The sequence below is a fragment of the Alligator mississippiensis genome, chromosome 1 (assembly GCF_030867095.1).
Source record: "Alligator mississippiensis isolate rAllMis1 chromosome 1, rAllMis1, whole genome shotgun sequence".
Lineage (NCBI taxonomy): Eukaryota > Metazoa > Chordata > Crocodylia > Alligatoridae > Alligator > Alligator mississippiensis.
Genome location: NC_081824.1, coordinates 427,730,844 through 427,747,340, shown reverse-complemented (window position 1 = coordinate 427,747,340; position 16,497 = coordinate 427,730,844). Strand labels below are relative to the sequence as shown.

At 43.1% G+C, this 16,497-nt stretch overlaps 1 protein-coding gene across 5 annotated transcripts in view; it reads left to right on the top strand.

Annotated features, from left to right (window-relative positions):
* The window catches only part of PAN3 (poly(A) specific ribonuclease subunit PAN3), a 128,968-nt gene that overhangs the window by 63,122 nt on the left and 49,349 nt on the right, over positions 1 to 16,497 (top strand). For all 5 annotated transcript variants that reach the window (XR_009458885.1, XM_059720187.1, XM_059720210.1 and 2 more), the window contains one exon: positions 7,360 to 7,510. Coding sequence is in view for 4 of the 5 variants with exons in the window: in XM_059720187.1 (XP_059576170.1) it covers positions 7,360 to 7,510 (151 nt within the window). In the remaining variant the exon portion in view is untranslated. The remainder of the gene's footprint in view (positions 1 to 7,359; positions 7,511 to 16,497) is intronic.

Here is a 16,497-nt window from a genome sequence, read left to right as displayed (position 1 = left end):
AGAGGCTGGGAGCTTTTCCCCAGTGCTCCCTGCTGTGGGAGTAGAGTGGAGGCAGCTGCTTCTTGCCCATTCCCCAGACCCCAGTCTGGGAGAAGGCACAGGTAGTCTTTCCCCTCTGTGGGCAGTGAAGCAGGGACTGGGAGGAATGGAGAAGGTGCTGCTCCCCACATCTTCCCCAGATAGGGGGAGAAGGCTGGACTGCACAGACTGAATGTCTGTACACTTTGTTTCCCAGAAAGATTTTTGCTAGAAGTGCACCGATACATCGGTCCAATGTTGGATCAGTACTGATATAAAGAAAACTGGCTGTATCGGACATCGGCCCAATGGAGCCAGTAATTTGGCTGATAAATGCCCGTGTTGCGTGCAGCCACTGCGCAGCACTTGGGCAATGAGGAGCAGAGCTGACAGTGTGGAATGCTGCCTCAGGACTTACCAGCTGGTGTGATGGATGGGGAAGGAGGGAGAGAAGGGGCGTGGGGGAGCAGATCAACATCCCCTGCAGTGTGGGAGGGGGCAGGAGGAGGAGGAGGGGTAGGCACTGCCCAGGCTGGGGGGAAGGGGGCGGAACCGCAGCTCTCCACTCCTGCTGCTGCCTGCAGTACGGGGGGGGGGGGGCGGCAGGACAGTGGCATGGGCCTCCTGGATCTGCGTGGGGCAGAGCGGGCTGCTCAGGGCTCTTCTCAGCAGGGTCTGGGCTTGGAGCGAGCTCCAGCAGTGCTGGGAGGATGCTGCATCCACCCCAAATTTCACTGCCGCTCTGCTCCCAGTGCTGCTGTTGCCACTGCTAGCTGCAGCCCTGGCTCAATGCCCGGTGTCCACCCATGTGCTGGGAAGAGCTGGGCTGTGCCAGGCAGTTGGTGGCAATGCTGCTGGGAGTGGAGCAGCGGCAAAATTTGGGGTGGATGCACCATCCTCCCAGCTCCGCCGGCACCTGCTCCAAGCCCAGCCACTGCCAAGAGCCCCACTCAGCCCCACGCAGATCTGGGGGGATCACATGCCTCCCCTGTGCCTTCCTGGGGTGCAAACAGCAGCAAGAGCTGCCTCCTCCACCCCCACGAGTCTTTGTTCTGGCCCCCCCACCCCACCTAGGGAGCACCTGCCCCTGTCCCTGCCCCCTCCTTCACCACGAGGGGTGGGGGCATTGATCTGCTCCCCCACACCTCTTCCCTCCCCCCTCCCCTTCCAGCACTCTGGACTTACCAGCTGTATTGGAAATTGGATTGGTATCGACCGATATGCCTTCTTAAATATCAGCTATAGGTATCGGCCCCCAAAATCTCTTTCGGTGTACCCCTAATTTCTACCAATGTGGCAGAGAAATGTTATCTTTTATCATGGAGAAATGAGAATATTATTACAGCTTACAATAAATGACAAGCAATTCACTAAGCAAACTCCATTCCACCCTTTTGCTCCAATAGGAGCAAATCTCCAACCAATTCCCAAAGGTGCTTCCTGTTTGAGGCACTCTGACACCATGCTGTTTAGGCTGAAGAGAAGATGTACAAATGCCTGACAAAATAAGAATTTTCTTTTCTCCCTTCTGAACTGAGAATCCTTTAATTGAGAACTCCACAACATACTAATGTATAAATGTTGTACGTTGTTCTGTTGTGTAACCATTCTGCTCTTCTAGCTTGAATGCCTTCTCCTTTCCACTCTGTGCATAATTTTTTTTCATTATACTCGCTTCATAAAGCAAACTTCCTTCATGGTTTTGTCAGTCCACTACCTATTTCTTATTGAAGATTGTTTGTTCTGTGGTACCCACAGTAAATCAACTATTAGAACTATTTTACCTTGATTCCCTTTTATATTTTAAAAATCAAATCAGCCTTAGAAATATATGCCTTGAACTGAATAGTGATTTGATTTAATTATTAACCATTTCCCTCCTGATCCTATTCCCTGTGCAATTTTTTCCTAACTGTTGTGACTCAATTTAGACTGTAAGCTCTTTTAGAAGGGAGTCTGGGTGGTAGTGGCACATGGTGCAGGAGCAGCCGGAGGTTTGCTGCTGCAGGGGGAGATGTCACCATCTTTCTTGATGCTGACACTGGTGCCAATCAGCCATTCATGCCACTTAGAGTTCTTTAAAAAAAAAAAAATGTGCTTTACTGGAAGCAGAAGCATATTAGTTCAACATAGCTCCACAGCATCAGTATAGATCAGGTGCTTCAGTGGGGCTTCTTTGGCATTTTTATCTAATAGCTGATTCAATCAGCTATTGGATAAAAGTGCCAAAAAATTCCTACTAAAGCGCACGATCTATACAGATGTGTGAGCTGCATACAACTAACATGCTGCCTCTTCTGAACATGTGCTGGTCTCAGTGCAGGGCATACAAGTTTAAAGTAAAGTACCATTTGGGGTGGTTGTTTTTTTTTTAATGCAGCAGAAAAAGATGGTGACATTTTACCCTGTAGCAGCAAGTTTTTGGCTGCTGCTTCTGCACTAGAGCTGCTGCAGGGAAGGTGCAGAGTTCAAGAAGTAAGAGATGGGACAGGAAAGTGAGACACCCCCCTCCCCCCCCCCCAGTAACCCCCCCTTAAGTGGTGCCTGGGGCACATGCCCTGCTTGCCCACCTATTGTTATGTTGCTAAGTATTACAGAACTGAATTACCAAGCTCACTATATTTGTTTAATGCAGTGTGTAGAAACATTTACAGGAAAACATGATCTTTAATCTACTGATTGTAGCACAAGTGGCAGTTGTGTTGTTCCTTTTGCTGTCTAATTGAGTTTCCAGAACTCTCTCTCACATAGCAGAATATACTTTTTATCCATATTCTCTTGATTACTGTCTCTTAGTTTCTCCAGCTAAATGGCTAGAGAATAAATTTATTTTGACTTTTTTTCTTTCTGTTTGCCCTTTTCTGAGCCTAGGTTATTCTTTTTTTCCCATGTTGTATTGATTTTTAGTCCTTATTCTGCAGTGTTTAATCTGAAGCAAAGCATTATTGAAAACAGTATATTGTACAAGCTGCTACCTTGATCCTGTGTCTGCAAGATAATGTTTTTAATGGCAAGGGTTAGAAGCATAGATCATAAAATGATAAGCCAGCCATGAAAATGGGGCCTTAATTTTGGTGCACAGGTAGCACCCTTGCCATATATGTAGCATAAATGTTACATGTAGAGGGAGCCTAACAAATATTTTAGTTAAGCTTTGCATCTGGAAACTTGGTATAGTTGCACTTGGACAGCTACTGTATTTATCCGAATCCAAGACAACTTTGAAGTTAAGACAATTCCCCAATAATTAAATGCTGCACATGGAAAATATATAAATTTTGTTATACTTTTTTTTCCATGTATAGCATCTAATTATTGCACTTTTGTCTGTAATCTGTCCCCCCACCCCTCGCCCTCCTTCAGCTTGCCACCTGCCCCTTCCCACTTGCCTCACCACTGCTGCCTGCCTGCACCCATCTACCCCTGTCTTCCCCTTCTCCCCACACCACCACTTCTTCTGAGTTGTGGCTCCCACTAAGACCTGGGGCAAAGAGCACATGCTGGCTCTGGCTGCTACCCGGCCCAGCAGCAGTGGTTGCGGCAGCCCTGGCCCTGGCTCTGGGATCAGAGCCAGGGCCAGAACTGCCACTGCCAATGTCACACTTCTTGGCTGAGCGGGGGCCAGTCAGCATGTGTTCTGTGCCCCGGTTGGAGTGGGCCTGCACCCAGACCCAGACCTGCAGGGTAAGTGGAAGCAGTGTGGGGGCGGGGGGCAGGCAATGGGCTTTGGGGGGCGGAGGGGAGTGGTGGCTTTGATTTGAGCCTGGGTCGGGACTGTAGCTACTGTGTAAATTAATTACACTTAATTGAAGAAAAATCACTACTGAAGTACTGTACTGTAGTTGAAAGCTTATGAGTTTGGGAAATTAATGTATTTTTAAAAAGCTTTTGGAACTTCTGTGATGTGTTAGCTAAGCTGGCTCTAGCAACTAAACTTCAAATGCTTGGCCATAATATTATGATGGTGGTAAGAAACTTCCACCTGTTTGTGACCTTGTAGAATGCTTAAACCATATCATCTGAATGGTAATAATCTGTTTTCCTGGCATGTTATGGGCTCAAACTTTTTTCTGAATGTTTTTGATATATGATTTGACCGTTAACTGGCCTGTGGTGGGTTTTTGTTTGTCTGTTTTGTAATTGGAAACCTATTTAAATATGGCCCTTAATACCCTTCTTTGGCCAGTGGGGAAAGTCATATTGATAAACTTGCACTTAGTTTAGATATTTTATTTAGATTAACATAAATATTCAAGGAGTGGAAATTGAAGGCATCAGAAAATTACTTTATTTAAAATACTTCTTTCTTGATAAAACTGGTGTTGGCTGTTGGTCAGACCAGAACTTCGGTTGTATAAGTTTACAGAATGTATTTAAGAGCTGAAGTCTTTATAGACCATTATCAAATGGATTAAAAATGGAAATTATGAAAGTATTAATCAATTTTAACTTTTGGAAGTTTTCTGTCTCTTGCCATCTGGAACTTTTGCTAATCAGATTTTTCTTAACTCTTATTTGGATTTTTTTTGCCTTTATTTTAGTCTGTGTGGTATGGTTTTCTTAATATAAACATAATGGAGCTGTCATTGCAGGGTTATGAAGGTAAAGTGTTTGTGATCTGCTTTTAGTAGTGGAAGCTTGTTTCTTTTCTACTGATTTCCTGTCAGGTTTTTGAACTGATATATTTTTACATTTTATTCTGCACATTTTTCTTTACTGTTTTCTCAAACTGTCCAGATAGTTTTGCCTGATGAATTGACAGCAGTAGTGTTATATTTGGAAACTCTGTTTTGCCTTAGTGCTTCCTCTTTCTTTAGTCTCATCACTGAACTGACCACATTGTCTTCTTTCTCAGTTGCCAGCAATAAATACCTTTCATTTTTTCAGGCTTTGTTTTATATTGTAGTGGCTTTCCTTAGCCAGATTTGGCCATCTCTTTAGGGCCACAGTAAACTTCAGTTCTTTATTGGTTCAAGTATAGTAATGCATTTTCCTGCATTTGTTGACTGGTGTTTGATATTCAGGCACATGCACACATTGATTGATAGATGATACAGTCGGATTATTTGTAATAAGAATTTATCCTGGTCATTTGACTGGTGTGGAATGCAGTGAAAGTTCATTCTGGATCAATTGCAAAATGACCCCCATCAAATATTAACATAATATTTTGAGTATATTAATATTATACAACATATGATAAACTACGATGATTCCACTGAGCACTGTAGTGAAACTGGCTGAGTGGTCAGTGAAATCAGGTAACAATTTTAAATGAACGCTATAGTGAAATAGCACTAACTGAAACTGCATTAAGCGGGGGTTGCCTGTAATCTTCAATTTAATCTGTTTTATAGTCATCATTTCCCCCATTTCAATACGTTTGCTATGAGTAACTCAAGTATCTTTCTCCCCTCCCTCTCCCCCACACATCTGTGGAAAACCATATGACCTACGGATCTATTTTCTAAAATGTACAGATTTTTTTAAAACTTGAATCTACTTAAAAGCAATAAGGTCCACATTTGATCACTATAGGTATTTTTTGGGAAGAATTATCTTGTCAGCAGCCTGACTAATAAAGATGTAAGTTCTGCTGATTTTTTTTTTTGATTTTTTTTTTTCCTCTATAGTCCTGTCACATTTATTCAGACAGCTGCATGTAACATTGAACTTTATTTTACACACAAGGATCTTGAAGTTATACAAATTCATGTTCATGTGATTCTTGTTTTCACTCCCTTCTCTTAACTTTTTATTCCCTGTTTTTTATAAATGGGTATTGATTAGTATGATTTTTGCTCACTGCTACTAGTTTGGTGTAAACTGTATACTTTTTAAAAAATACAAATTAAAAATAGATTATTGTAAAGAGGAAGTGTTCAAATGTATTACTTTTAGAATGGTAATTAGCTGTACCTGCCTGATCCTATTGTATCAACTTGCAACTCACTAAAAGTATTTGTTAAAGGTGCTATGCAAATGGAGTAAGAGAAGGAATACAAACCTTAAAAAAAAAAAAGGCGGGGGAGCAGGCACAGACTTATTTGAAAAGGACAGAAATGACCTTTCTTTAGTAGAAGTGGTTTTTACAGCTTAAATTTGAAACTGTTTCTTAGTTTTGAGGTAAGTTCTCTAAAATAGTATAATTACAGTCTCTGCAGGAACAGCAGAGCTTTTCCCCTCACAAAGTTTCATTTCTCCAAATGTCCATTATTCTGAAATATGATGAATAGTTTTTGACAACTCTTTTGCATAGGTGTTGTGTAAAGGCATTGCTTAACTGTTCATAAGGTGAGCTTGCTAAAGTGCCTTAAATACACCTCAGGGAATCAAATCAGAAAAAAATCAGAATTATGTGTTGACTCCCGGGGCTGCATGTGGTGGCACAGAGTTGGCCCAGCCTTCAGACCAGACTGGCCTAGCTCCATGCCAGCACTTGGGGCTCATGGCACTGCAGATGGGAGCTGCATACCATCAGGCCAGGTATGCTCTGTGCCTCCACGTGGGGCTTTCAGCACTCCAGCGGGGAGCTGCATGTGGAAGGACAGAGTCACATGCCATCAAGCTAAACTGGCTTTGTGCTTCCACGTCCGGCTTCCTGCTGGAGTGCTGGAATCCCTCCGTGGAGGCACAGAGTGAGCCGGCCCGGCCCCATGGCCCATGTCTTCTGCCTGCAGTGCTGTCAGCCCCATGTGCTGGCACAGAACCAGCCTGGTCTGGGTTGAAGGCTCACAACAGCAGGCCAGCTAGACTGGCTCCATGCTGCTATGTGCAGACCCCGGGAGTCAGCCAGAGCAGTACGCCACTGGGGGACACTGTCAGCCACAGCTATGAGCGCTCTGTGGGCCTGCTGCCTGTTGCTTCTACTGCTGCTTCTGGTGGCAGGAGCTGTGCACCATGGGGAGGTGGGTATGTGAGCCCACACCCTCATGCCCACTGATAAGCCCCCTCCCCAAGCAGAAGCTCTCCTCCCCACTCAGCAGCTGTTCAGTCATGCACCCCCACACTTAGTGTCTTCACATGGGGCTCCCAGCTGTAGTGTCGGGAGCTTGGTGGAGGTTGAGGCCCAGAGCCTGCCCAGGTTAAATTATGCATATGCATATGTTTTATGTGCAGAATTGCATATTTCTCCAGGGAGTACTTAAAATATTAAGTTAGGAACTTTAAAATCTTATGCCTTTTAGCTTCCTTTATTTGTTGCTTTAGTCAATAAACTATGCAACTTCTTAAAATATCCCCCACCCAAATAAATCTGCCTAAAAATATTTTGTACTTAATAGGAATGATTATCTTCACATTTTCAATAAACATTAACTTACTATGTTTGTTTTTAAACAGACACCAAATCCTACTGCAAGCGAGTTTATTCCTAAAGGAGGATCAACCTCCAGACTGAGTAATGTGTCCCAGTCTAGTATGTCCGCCTTCTCTCAAGCCTTGTTTTCTCACCCCTCCATGGGAAGTCCTGCTACTGCTGGACTAGCTCCAGGTAAGTTGCAAATAGTGATTTGCAATGCAGTTAGTAGTAGTCATCTACAACTGTTTAAAATTTAGCTTGCTAAAAATAGCAATTGTTTACATAAGTCAAATGTATTTCTGTTCTAGTTCTTGACTTCAGGAAAATATTAATGTAAGTAAAAGTATATTAGCTTTAAATAACTTCCATATTTAGGGTATGCTTTTATTGCCTGCTGCCAGGAGCAGTGTAGCTCCTCCATGAACACAGAATTTGGCCACAGGCTCATTTATTCTGCTTCTTTGCTGTACTGCGGTATAGATTTAGACAAACCTAATATATTAATGCACAGTGACAAATGCTTTCTAGTGTGTATGGTGTTTATAAAACAAGTTTTTCTTAAGTCTTCATATGGTCATTAATAGTGAAACTAATTACATCATAATAAATTAGAAGACCTTGACCTAAAAATCATTGGCCTCTCAAAAAAAAAAATCTTATTGCTATTATGTCTCTCATATTGTGTAATCCCATTTTTTAAATCAGCATTATGATTTAGATTTAGATTATTTTAAGGTTTAAAAAACAAATTTTAAAAACCATGTTCCATGCAAATCCTGAAACGACGTGTAGCAGTAGTAGGCAACCATCAATCCTTTGGATCATGAAGTATGCATGAGAGATCTAGTCAGCTGCCTGATGAATCCACTTGCACGGAGTCCTGCAACCATCACACCAAGACCTTCAACGTTTATTCCTAGGCAGGAATGGGGGCTGCCCAAGACCTACCATCCTCCCTTTAGACCACTGAGACAGAATGCAAAGGCCAGACCGAGTCCAGACATTCAGCACCTCCATGGTTATAGCTTCTGGGAGAGAGCAACACACAAGAACTGCTGCTGACTGCCTGAAGCCTGATCTAGGGTGTGTTTCTGTCAGGGTTATGCCTCTTAACCTTTCTCCAACCAAGGACTAACCACAAAGCAGTGGAAGCTCGGGTTTGGAGGCACCCTATGCTTGTCTTATTTTGGAGGTTGCAACATTGTAGTATTTTATAGGAGCTACCTCACCATGAGTAGCTGTACCATATTGCCACCGGGCCTTTCAGCTGTATATAGTTTATGGTCATACCCAAATCCTGAAACTGCATATAAGGTACAGCTTATTAACACAAACCCATTTTCTTCAAAGTGCTGATTTCCCCAACAGTTTCCATTGTCCCCTCAGTTTATGGGTTCTCAGCATTTATGGAAATTTTTGCCATTTATTTAGGAAACTAAATAAAGCTATTGAAGCCTGATTCTTAACTTTGAAAGTCTTGGACTGCAGTGCATCAGAAAATGTATGTTGTGTAACAGACCCCATGCTCTCCACCTCCCCCACATACATGCAAAATTAAAAAATATATTGTAAACTATGAGACTGATAGTTCTTTTAAGTTCCATCTAAATATTCTAAACTGTTCTCAGCACCTCAGTAGAAGATGTGAAATTAGAAGAAAAGAGCAATGCAAATAAAGGATCTGTATGGATTGACATTTTTTAATGGGACATATAGCTGAAAAGAACCTAGATGACGTATGTTATAGTGTCTTACCAATCATTTGTTAAAAGCTGAAATAGTATCTTAAGAGAAATAGGCTTCATGCATTGACATTAGAGTGGATAAATAACTTTAATATAGGAACTTCAGTGACTAACTCCTTGAGGAAAGAGTAAATAGACCTTTCTTATTTCTCTTTTCTGATTCTGGTATTTTCTTTACTTTGTGTGAATCAAAAATGTCTTTAAGATATGACTTTTGACAAGTTTTCTTCACAGTATTGTATAGATTTCCCTCAAAGATAAATTTCAGTCTTCTATCAATACTGTGAAAATGCTTGCTGTTGTCACTTAATTTCTAGGCAAAATAAAACATATCGCATTTTGTTAACCTTTTAGGTTTTTATCACACTTGGCCTCTCTCTTTTAGGGCACAGCACAGAAGCAAAGGTAGTATGTAAAGATCCTACTTGTCAGTAAATACAGACCTTATCTCAGTGCCATTACATGGTGTTTCTAGCTTTCAGTACTACAGGTGTTGACATGAAACAGGCTAGAAATAGTGAAATTCCATTGGTTTTGCTGCTGCCAGTAGACTCATGACCAGGGATCCTGGTTTTCTGTTTAGAAAATCCAGCATTCTCTGTTTTAAAAAATCCAACGTTCTGTTAAGAAAATTCCAAAATCTACATATTTCCATGATTGATTAAAATGAAACACCACTATCATTTATACGTGTGTGTGTGTGTGTGTGTGTGTGTGTAGAGGTGCACCAATATATCAGTGCCATATCAGATTGGCACCCATAGAAGGAAAATTAACATTATTGGCTATCGGCTTTTTTTAGCCTGTGTATCTGATAATGTCACCGATAAATATGCCTTCTGGCCAGGGCCCCTGGACAATACTTGCATGCGCGCAGCCGCAGCATGCATATGGCCAGGAGCAGCACTTGGCAGTGTGGAGAGCAGCACCCTGCAGGTAAGTGTGTGGATGTGAAGGGGCATGGGGGAGGGGAGGGCGATGGGGGGAGGGGGCAGATCGAGGCCCCCACAGTGAGGGAGGGAACTGGGGCAGCGGGGGCCCTGTCCAGCCAGGGCAGTGAATGGGATCCCAGTGCGGGGAGTGGGATGGATCTTTGGCTGGCTTGTCCAGGGGGCGCAGGGGAGGGGGCAGCTCCCCACTGCTTTGTGCACCCCTGGGAAAGGCATGGGGGCATGTGCCCCGCTCCCCAGATTGTCACATAGGGTGGAGACGGGCTGCCTGCTGTGGGCTTGGGGCTCTCTGCCCTGCTGCCTTTTGCCCTGGGTTCCAGTTACACCAGCTGCACACCCCTGCCAGACCAGTAGCAGTGGGGGCAGTGAGTTGCCTCCTGCCGCTGGATTGGCCAGGGACATGGTGCAGCCACTGTGGGGTTCTTGGGGCAAGGGCAGCAGGGCGGAGCATCCTGAGCCTGCAGTAGGCAGCCTGCCTCTGCCCTCAACCCACTTGGCTCTGCTCCTAAAAGCATCCCCACACTTAAAATGGTGGTGGCAGTGCTTGAACTAAAGCTCATTTGACAAGCTTTAGTTCAAGCTCCCCTGCCACCATTTTTAAGCTCCGGGATGCTAATCCCCTGGATGAGCTGCCTGTGGCTCCGTCCCGCTCCCTATCCCAGCCCCAGATTCCCATTCACTGCCCTGGCGGGGCAGCGCACCCAGCTCCACCCTCTGCCCCACTCCCTCTCTCATTGTGGGGGACCTCGATCTGCCCCACAACGCTCCTTCTTTACTCCCTTCCCCTTCACCTCCATAGGCAGGGAGCTGCTCTTCACACTGCCCAGCTGTGCTCCTGTAAACCAGTTATCGGGTCGGTATCGGCTGATATGCCTGGTGAATAATCAGTATCGGCCAGAAAATCTCTTATCGGTACACCTCTAGTGTGTGTGTGTGTGTGTGTGTGTGTGTGTGTGTGTGTGTGTGTGTGTGTGTATCAGTTGAACAAAATATTTTATTGATATATTTACAATTTTTGAACAACTTGGAAGCCTACCAGTGCCTCAATCATTATAATAAAATAAATTCTAAATACCTGTATATGTTGGCATATGATTTTGGTTCTGTTTTGTTTTTTACCATGGAAAATCAGACCTCCCCCTGCCTTCTTTGCTTACTAGGAAGCAGGTCCAGCTGCAGCTGCCTTCCCTCCTCCCCCCCGCCCCCCCCCCAGTGCTTTGTGGTGCTGAGCAGCCCTGACACACTGGTGCCCTGCCCCTATCTATGCTGTTGCCCCTCACTCCCCCATGTCACCCCTCACTTCCAAGCTAGTGCAGCCCCTCAGCAGCTGCTATGAGATCCTAAGCAGAGACCATGCCCCTGCTGCAGAGGAAGGCAAAATTTCCCCAGTCTGTATCAATCTGACCAGGGGAAAATTCATTCCTGACCCCAGTGCCCTGTCAGTCTGACCCATGGATTGCACTACATGGGTCAAGTGCTCACAGTGACGTGTCCTATTGAAACTGACTTGCACAGACTCGAGCTGGTCTGCGAGAACTTAAACTTATAGAAGCCCCAAACCATTGAGAGATTGAGGGAATTAGATGGAGTTGAGCTACCAGGACAAGATTGATTTTATTCTGATCCTAATTCCCAACCATATGAGAAAAAATCAAGTAAAGGAGAAGATAGACTAAACTAAGTTACAGCTCAAGGAGAAGATTTCCTAGTAGAAAAGGGAGAAGAGCAGCACTGTTGTTAGGTATATTTAATTACTTGGGAAGCACTTAACTACTATGGTAATAAGCATTATGGAAAACCTGCAATAAAAATAAATGTTTTCCAGTACCTAGGGATGTTGCAGTGCAAATATCTATGTGTAGTATTTGTCTGTAACAAATCTTAAATTAATAAGCTGACCTATACTTAATTCACTTTTCAAGAATGACTTGACACTGAAGTGTTTAATATTCTACCTGTGTGATGTTTTATGCTTAATCTTTAAAATGTGATTTTCACTGCTTCTGTTGCTAGCAATGTCACTTATACTTTATATTGACATAAACTTTGGTTGTGGTTAGTGGACTTGTAAATTTGTAGACAAGGAAGAAAATGTGTAGAGAATCTTAGTGTGAGCACAAATGTGTATGCAGTTCAAGTAGTCTACAACATTAGTTTAAAACTAATTAAAGGCCCACCCAGGTTGTTTTTCATTCTTTGAGTAGCAAGCATCCATTGATTTCAAAGGGTCCCAAAGGAGGAAAACATTAAAATCATGTTTTTCTAAAGACACAATTTATCCTCAATTAAAAGGTAGCTTTGTTTTTAATTAAAATATGTACTTTAAATAGTTGCTTTCAAATGCTTACAATAGCTTTAAAGCACTTAATTAATCAATTATTGTAAGCACGGAGCTTCAAGTGAAACATGACACTGATCACTACATAGATAGGAGGACAAAATTAGTTGTGCACTTCCTGTGCATTCTTACCATTGTGGTATACATTTTTAAGACAACTAAAATATTTGGATGACTAGAACTTGCATGAAGGAAAATATGATAGTTTCAATGTATTAATAATATTTCAGTTTTAGCAATATCTTAAACCTTTTGTTACTACAAATGTTAGGGTCCCTCTGCATGTGCAGGTAAAGGTCCAATGGGATCTAATGCATGATCTATGCAATCATGCCTCCTGCTGTGCCGTACATGCATGGCAGGAGGCAGGATTGTAGCATCATACATTAGATGCTATCATACCTTATCGCCAGTGCAGGGGGAGTCAGGGATCACAATCCTGGGGTCCCCCTCCTCAGCAGTGAGCCCCACAGCTGATGGGGGCTCTCAGCAGGATCAGTGTTCTGTGCATTGACCCTGCTGCAAGCCCTGTAGCTGATGTGGGCTGCAGAACTTGTAGTGGGGGCAGCATGGAGAATGCTTCCACCTGCTCAAACCCTGCACCAGTGGAGGTAACATTCTTCATGCTGCAAGCCCCACAGCTGACAGCGTTGCCACCACTTCAAGCTTTGGGGCTAACAGCTGGTGGCTGGTTGTTGATGGGGCTTCCAGCCACAGGGAAGCACTTGGCTACATGTTCAGTTAATGGCCTGATTAGAACAAGCTACAAAAGTTTATTGCACACTTTTTGTAGAATAACTTTGTAGCTTATTGCTTGCTTTATCACACCATTAATTAGTTGAAAGTGTAGCTGTGTCAAAACTTAAGGCATGATTACCTGGTTAATCTATTACTTTTCTATTACCAAGCAATTGCAGGCATTGTTACAGGATTCTTGCAGAAAGTCAGCTTTGTTATCAAATACTTTTAAAAATAAAAGCCAGCATGGGTCACTGTTAGATTTAAGAGTTCAACATTTACATATGTGAATGTTGAACTAGGTGAGGGTAGTTTTAAGGAGTGTGATACCTTTATTTGACCAGCTGCATGTTTGAGATGCATAGTACCTACCATTGGTAGTTCACTGGCAATTAAAAATTTATAAACATGCATAGTGTGCAGGTTTTCGGTTCACTTTTGTCACTTCCATTTTCTTCAATTATAATGAAACTTGAAAAATTAAAAACAACCTAAGTGAAAGTTTAGCAGTAAAGAGGGACTTCTTGATTTCACATGCGAATGAGCCCTCTCTCCTCAAAATATGCATATAGGCTCTAATTTATGCAATATGTATTGCAATTATGGGCAAAACCTACTCTTTAATTTCAGTTACAATAACATTACATGCCAATTATCAGCATTTTCCTTCTCCCTTCCTTAGAAAAATCAATTGTTGGATAAAATAAAAATGTGTTTTTACTTGGATTTTTTACACTTCTGCACAGTATTATTTCAATAGTTTGAAAGTGCTATCAGAATTTTGCTATTCAAATTAATTAGTAAATATCATTTTTAAGATACTCTGTGTTCTTGGCATATTTTATAGGATGTTCAGAGAATATATGCTGACAAAATACTTGTATAGCTATCACCAGTTCTTTTTCATAGAGGTAGGCATTAAGGCTGTGCGAAACAGCACCGTTGTGTTTCGACTTCCATTTCAAAGGGACAGTATTTTGTTTCTTCGTTTCATTTTGAAGCGCTGTTCCATTTCATTTCCTCAAAACTGTTTCGCTGTTTTGACGCATTTCAGTGTTTCACCCATACGCTATAATAGGGAATCATGAAAATGCCTAAAACTTTGTCACTTCTTGCCTGATTCAGATGAAAATTGCAGGGATGGTAGCCCCTTCTAAGGGCACGAAGCCTGCCATGTTTCAAGAAGATAGGTGCAAAGGTGTCTGGGTCACTGCACTTCAAACTGTTCAAAACAAAACTTGTGACACTTGCTGGCAGCTGCAGCAGCTTTCTCTCATCCTGTGCGCAGCTCTGGGGGTCCGCACCCCTGGGAGGGCTGTGGGCCTGTGCTGGACTCCTCTCAGGGCTTTGGGCCCCCAAATCTGTGCACTGCCGGACAGGACACAGCTGCTGCTGCTGCTGCCTGGGACAGGCGCTGGGCACAGCCTGCGCCCAGCACTGGGGAAGATTGCTGCTGCCACTGGGCCCAGGCAGCAGTGGCAGCCTCCTGTCATCCGGTGTGCAGATCCGGGGGCCGGCACCCCTGGGAGGAGTCCAGCACAGCCAGAGGTAACCCGAACAGGGTGCAGGGCCTGAGGCAAATCAGCCCATGCGGGGCCCCGCCCCCACTCTCATCCCGGACCTGAAAAAGCTACCTGGCAGTGGAGGGGGGAGTAGTGAGCAGCTGGATACAAAGCGACCACTCTGTGCCACCGCTGCTCTGCCTGGCTCCACTTGGCCCCCCCAAAGTGCGGGACCCAGGGCGGTTGCTCCAATTCACCTTGCCGCGCCCCCTCCCCCCCCCCGCCTCCAGGAACGGCCCTGCCCGTAGCCCTCCTGGAGGTGTGGGCCCCCAGATATGTGCATTGGATGAAAGGAGGCTACCGCTGCTTTCTGGGACCAGCACTGAAGCTAAGTAAGCCTGGCTTCAAAACTCAAAATGTTTCGAAACGTTTCGAGCGCTCTCATTTAGTTTCAAAGCTCTTTCAAAGCCTTCTGTTTCATTTTGATTTTGTTGTTTCGTGCTTGAAACACATCGAAACAGCTTCGAAAGGAAACACCTGGCAAAATTTTGCAGAGCCCTAATAGATGTATAGTAGTCTCCTTTTTCTTTTTTTTTCCCCCCCTTTAATCTGCTCTTTCATGATTTTAAGATCAGAAAAAGGAACATAAATTCTTATTTACTATCAAAAAATACTAGTTCTAGGAGCATATCTGATTTTAATTAAAAACTTAGTTGTTATCTAGAAATTGCCAATACCTGGATTAGTAGTTGAGCCACATGGGGAAAGTCTGAATCATTGTTAAACAAAACACTTTCCCTTTAATTAATAAATTCATAGCTATCTACTAAATGATGGGAAGTTGAATTAGCCCATGGAAATAAGGAGGTTTTTGACACATGACCCATCAGCCCTTATGCACGTCACCAGCAGTCTACTAATCAGGTTACAAACAGTTATTGTCTGGGCAGTCTGAATCTTTGTTTTTCACCCAGAAATATTGTATGCTTTGGTAATCGGTAGTCATAAATTTAAATGCAACTAATCATGAAACAAGAGAAGTCTGTGTTGTGGCTTACCTCACCAGAAGATTTGACTGATGCTTTGAGTACATTGTGGGTAGTTAACTAGGACTGACAAAAGAAAAGAATGGGAAGCTATCTCACTAGATCTGTCCTCTAGTAGATAAGATCTTTTTCTGTCAGTGAGGATCAAGAAAGGCATACTGACCGTAAGTTCCTCAGTGTCCCCACTGCCTCTTAATCACTAGTTTTGGGTTAGACCTTTAAATGGTCTTCCATAGTAAAGATAGAAATGGTGGTAGTGTTTTCTTCATTTGCATGCCGGATTTTTATATAAAGGTTCAAGGGTCAACCATAGCATATATGAAATAAAGAAACTTGTAGACATAGATTGCAAAATTCCCTACTCACATGGATCAATACAATGCTATTGAAACCAGGCTTCTAATAATGTGAGCAATTGTCCCACAACCTGGCCTTTAGTTATTGCTTGTTGGGGGGGGCGGGTTACTGTTTTTAGTGTCAGCCAGCGAGAAAACATGCTCATTTCTGACATTAATTTTTATACCTTATTTTTCATTACTTTCCTAGTAGTATTCTTTCCTAGTTCTTTCTTTTCTTCTAGTAATCTTCAGTTTACGACTCTCCTGGAGGGAATAAGTCTACTCTTTCTTCCATTTTTATTGATATTATTATTTGATAGTAACTTGTATATTCTTGAAGCTAGCCCCTCCACCTTCCTACAGAAGCTAATGTAGTTCACACACTTACATTAATGTTTCAGATTGTCCAACTCAAGACAGTACTACGTATGTTCAACTGTTTTTGTTTGGAAGATTTTCTTTGCAGTCATGAAGGCTTGAAACTGTTTTACGACTACTTAGATTTTTGCATAATATTAATTT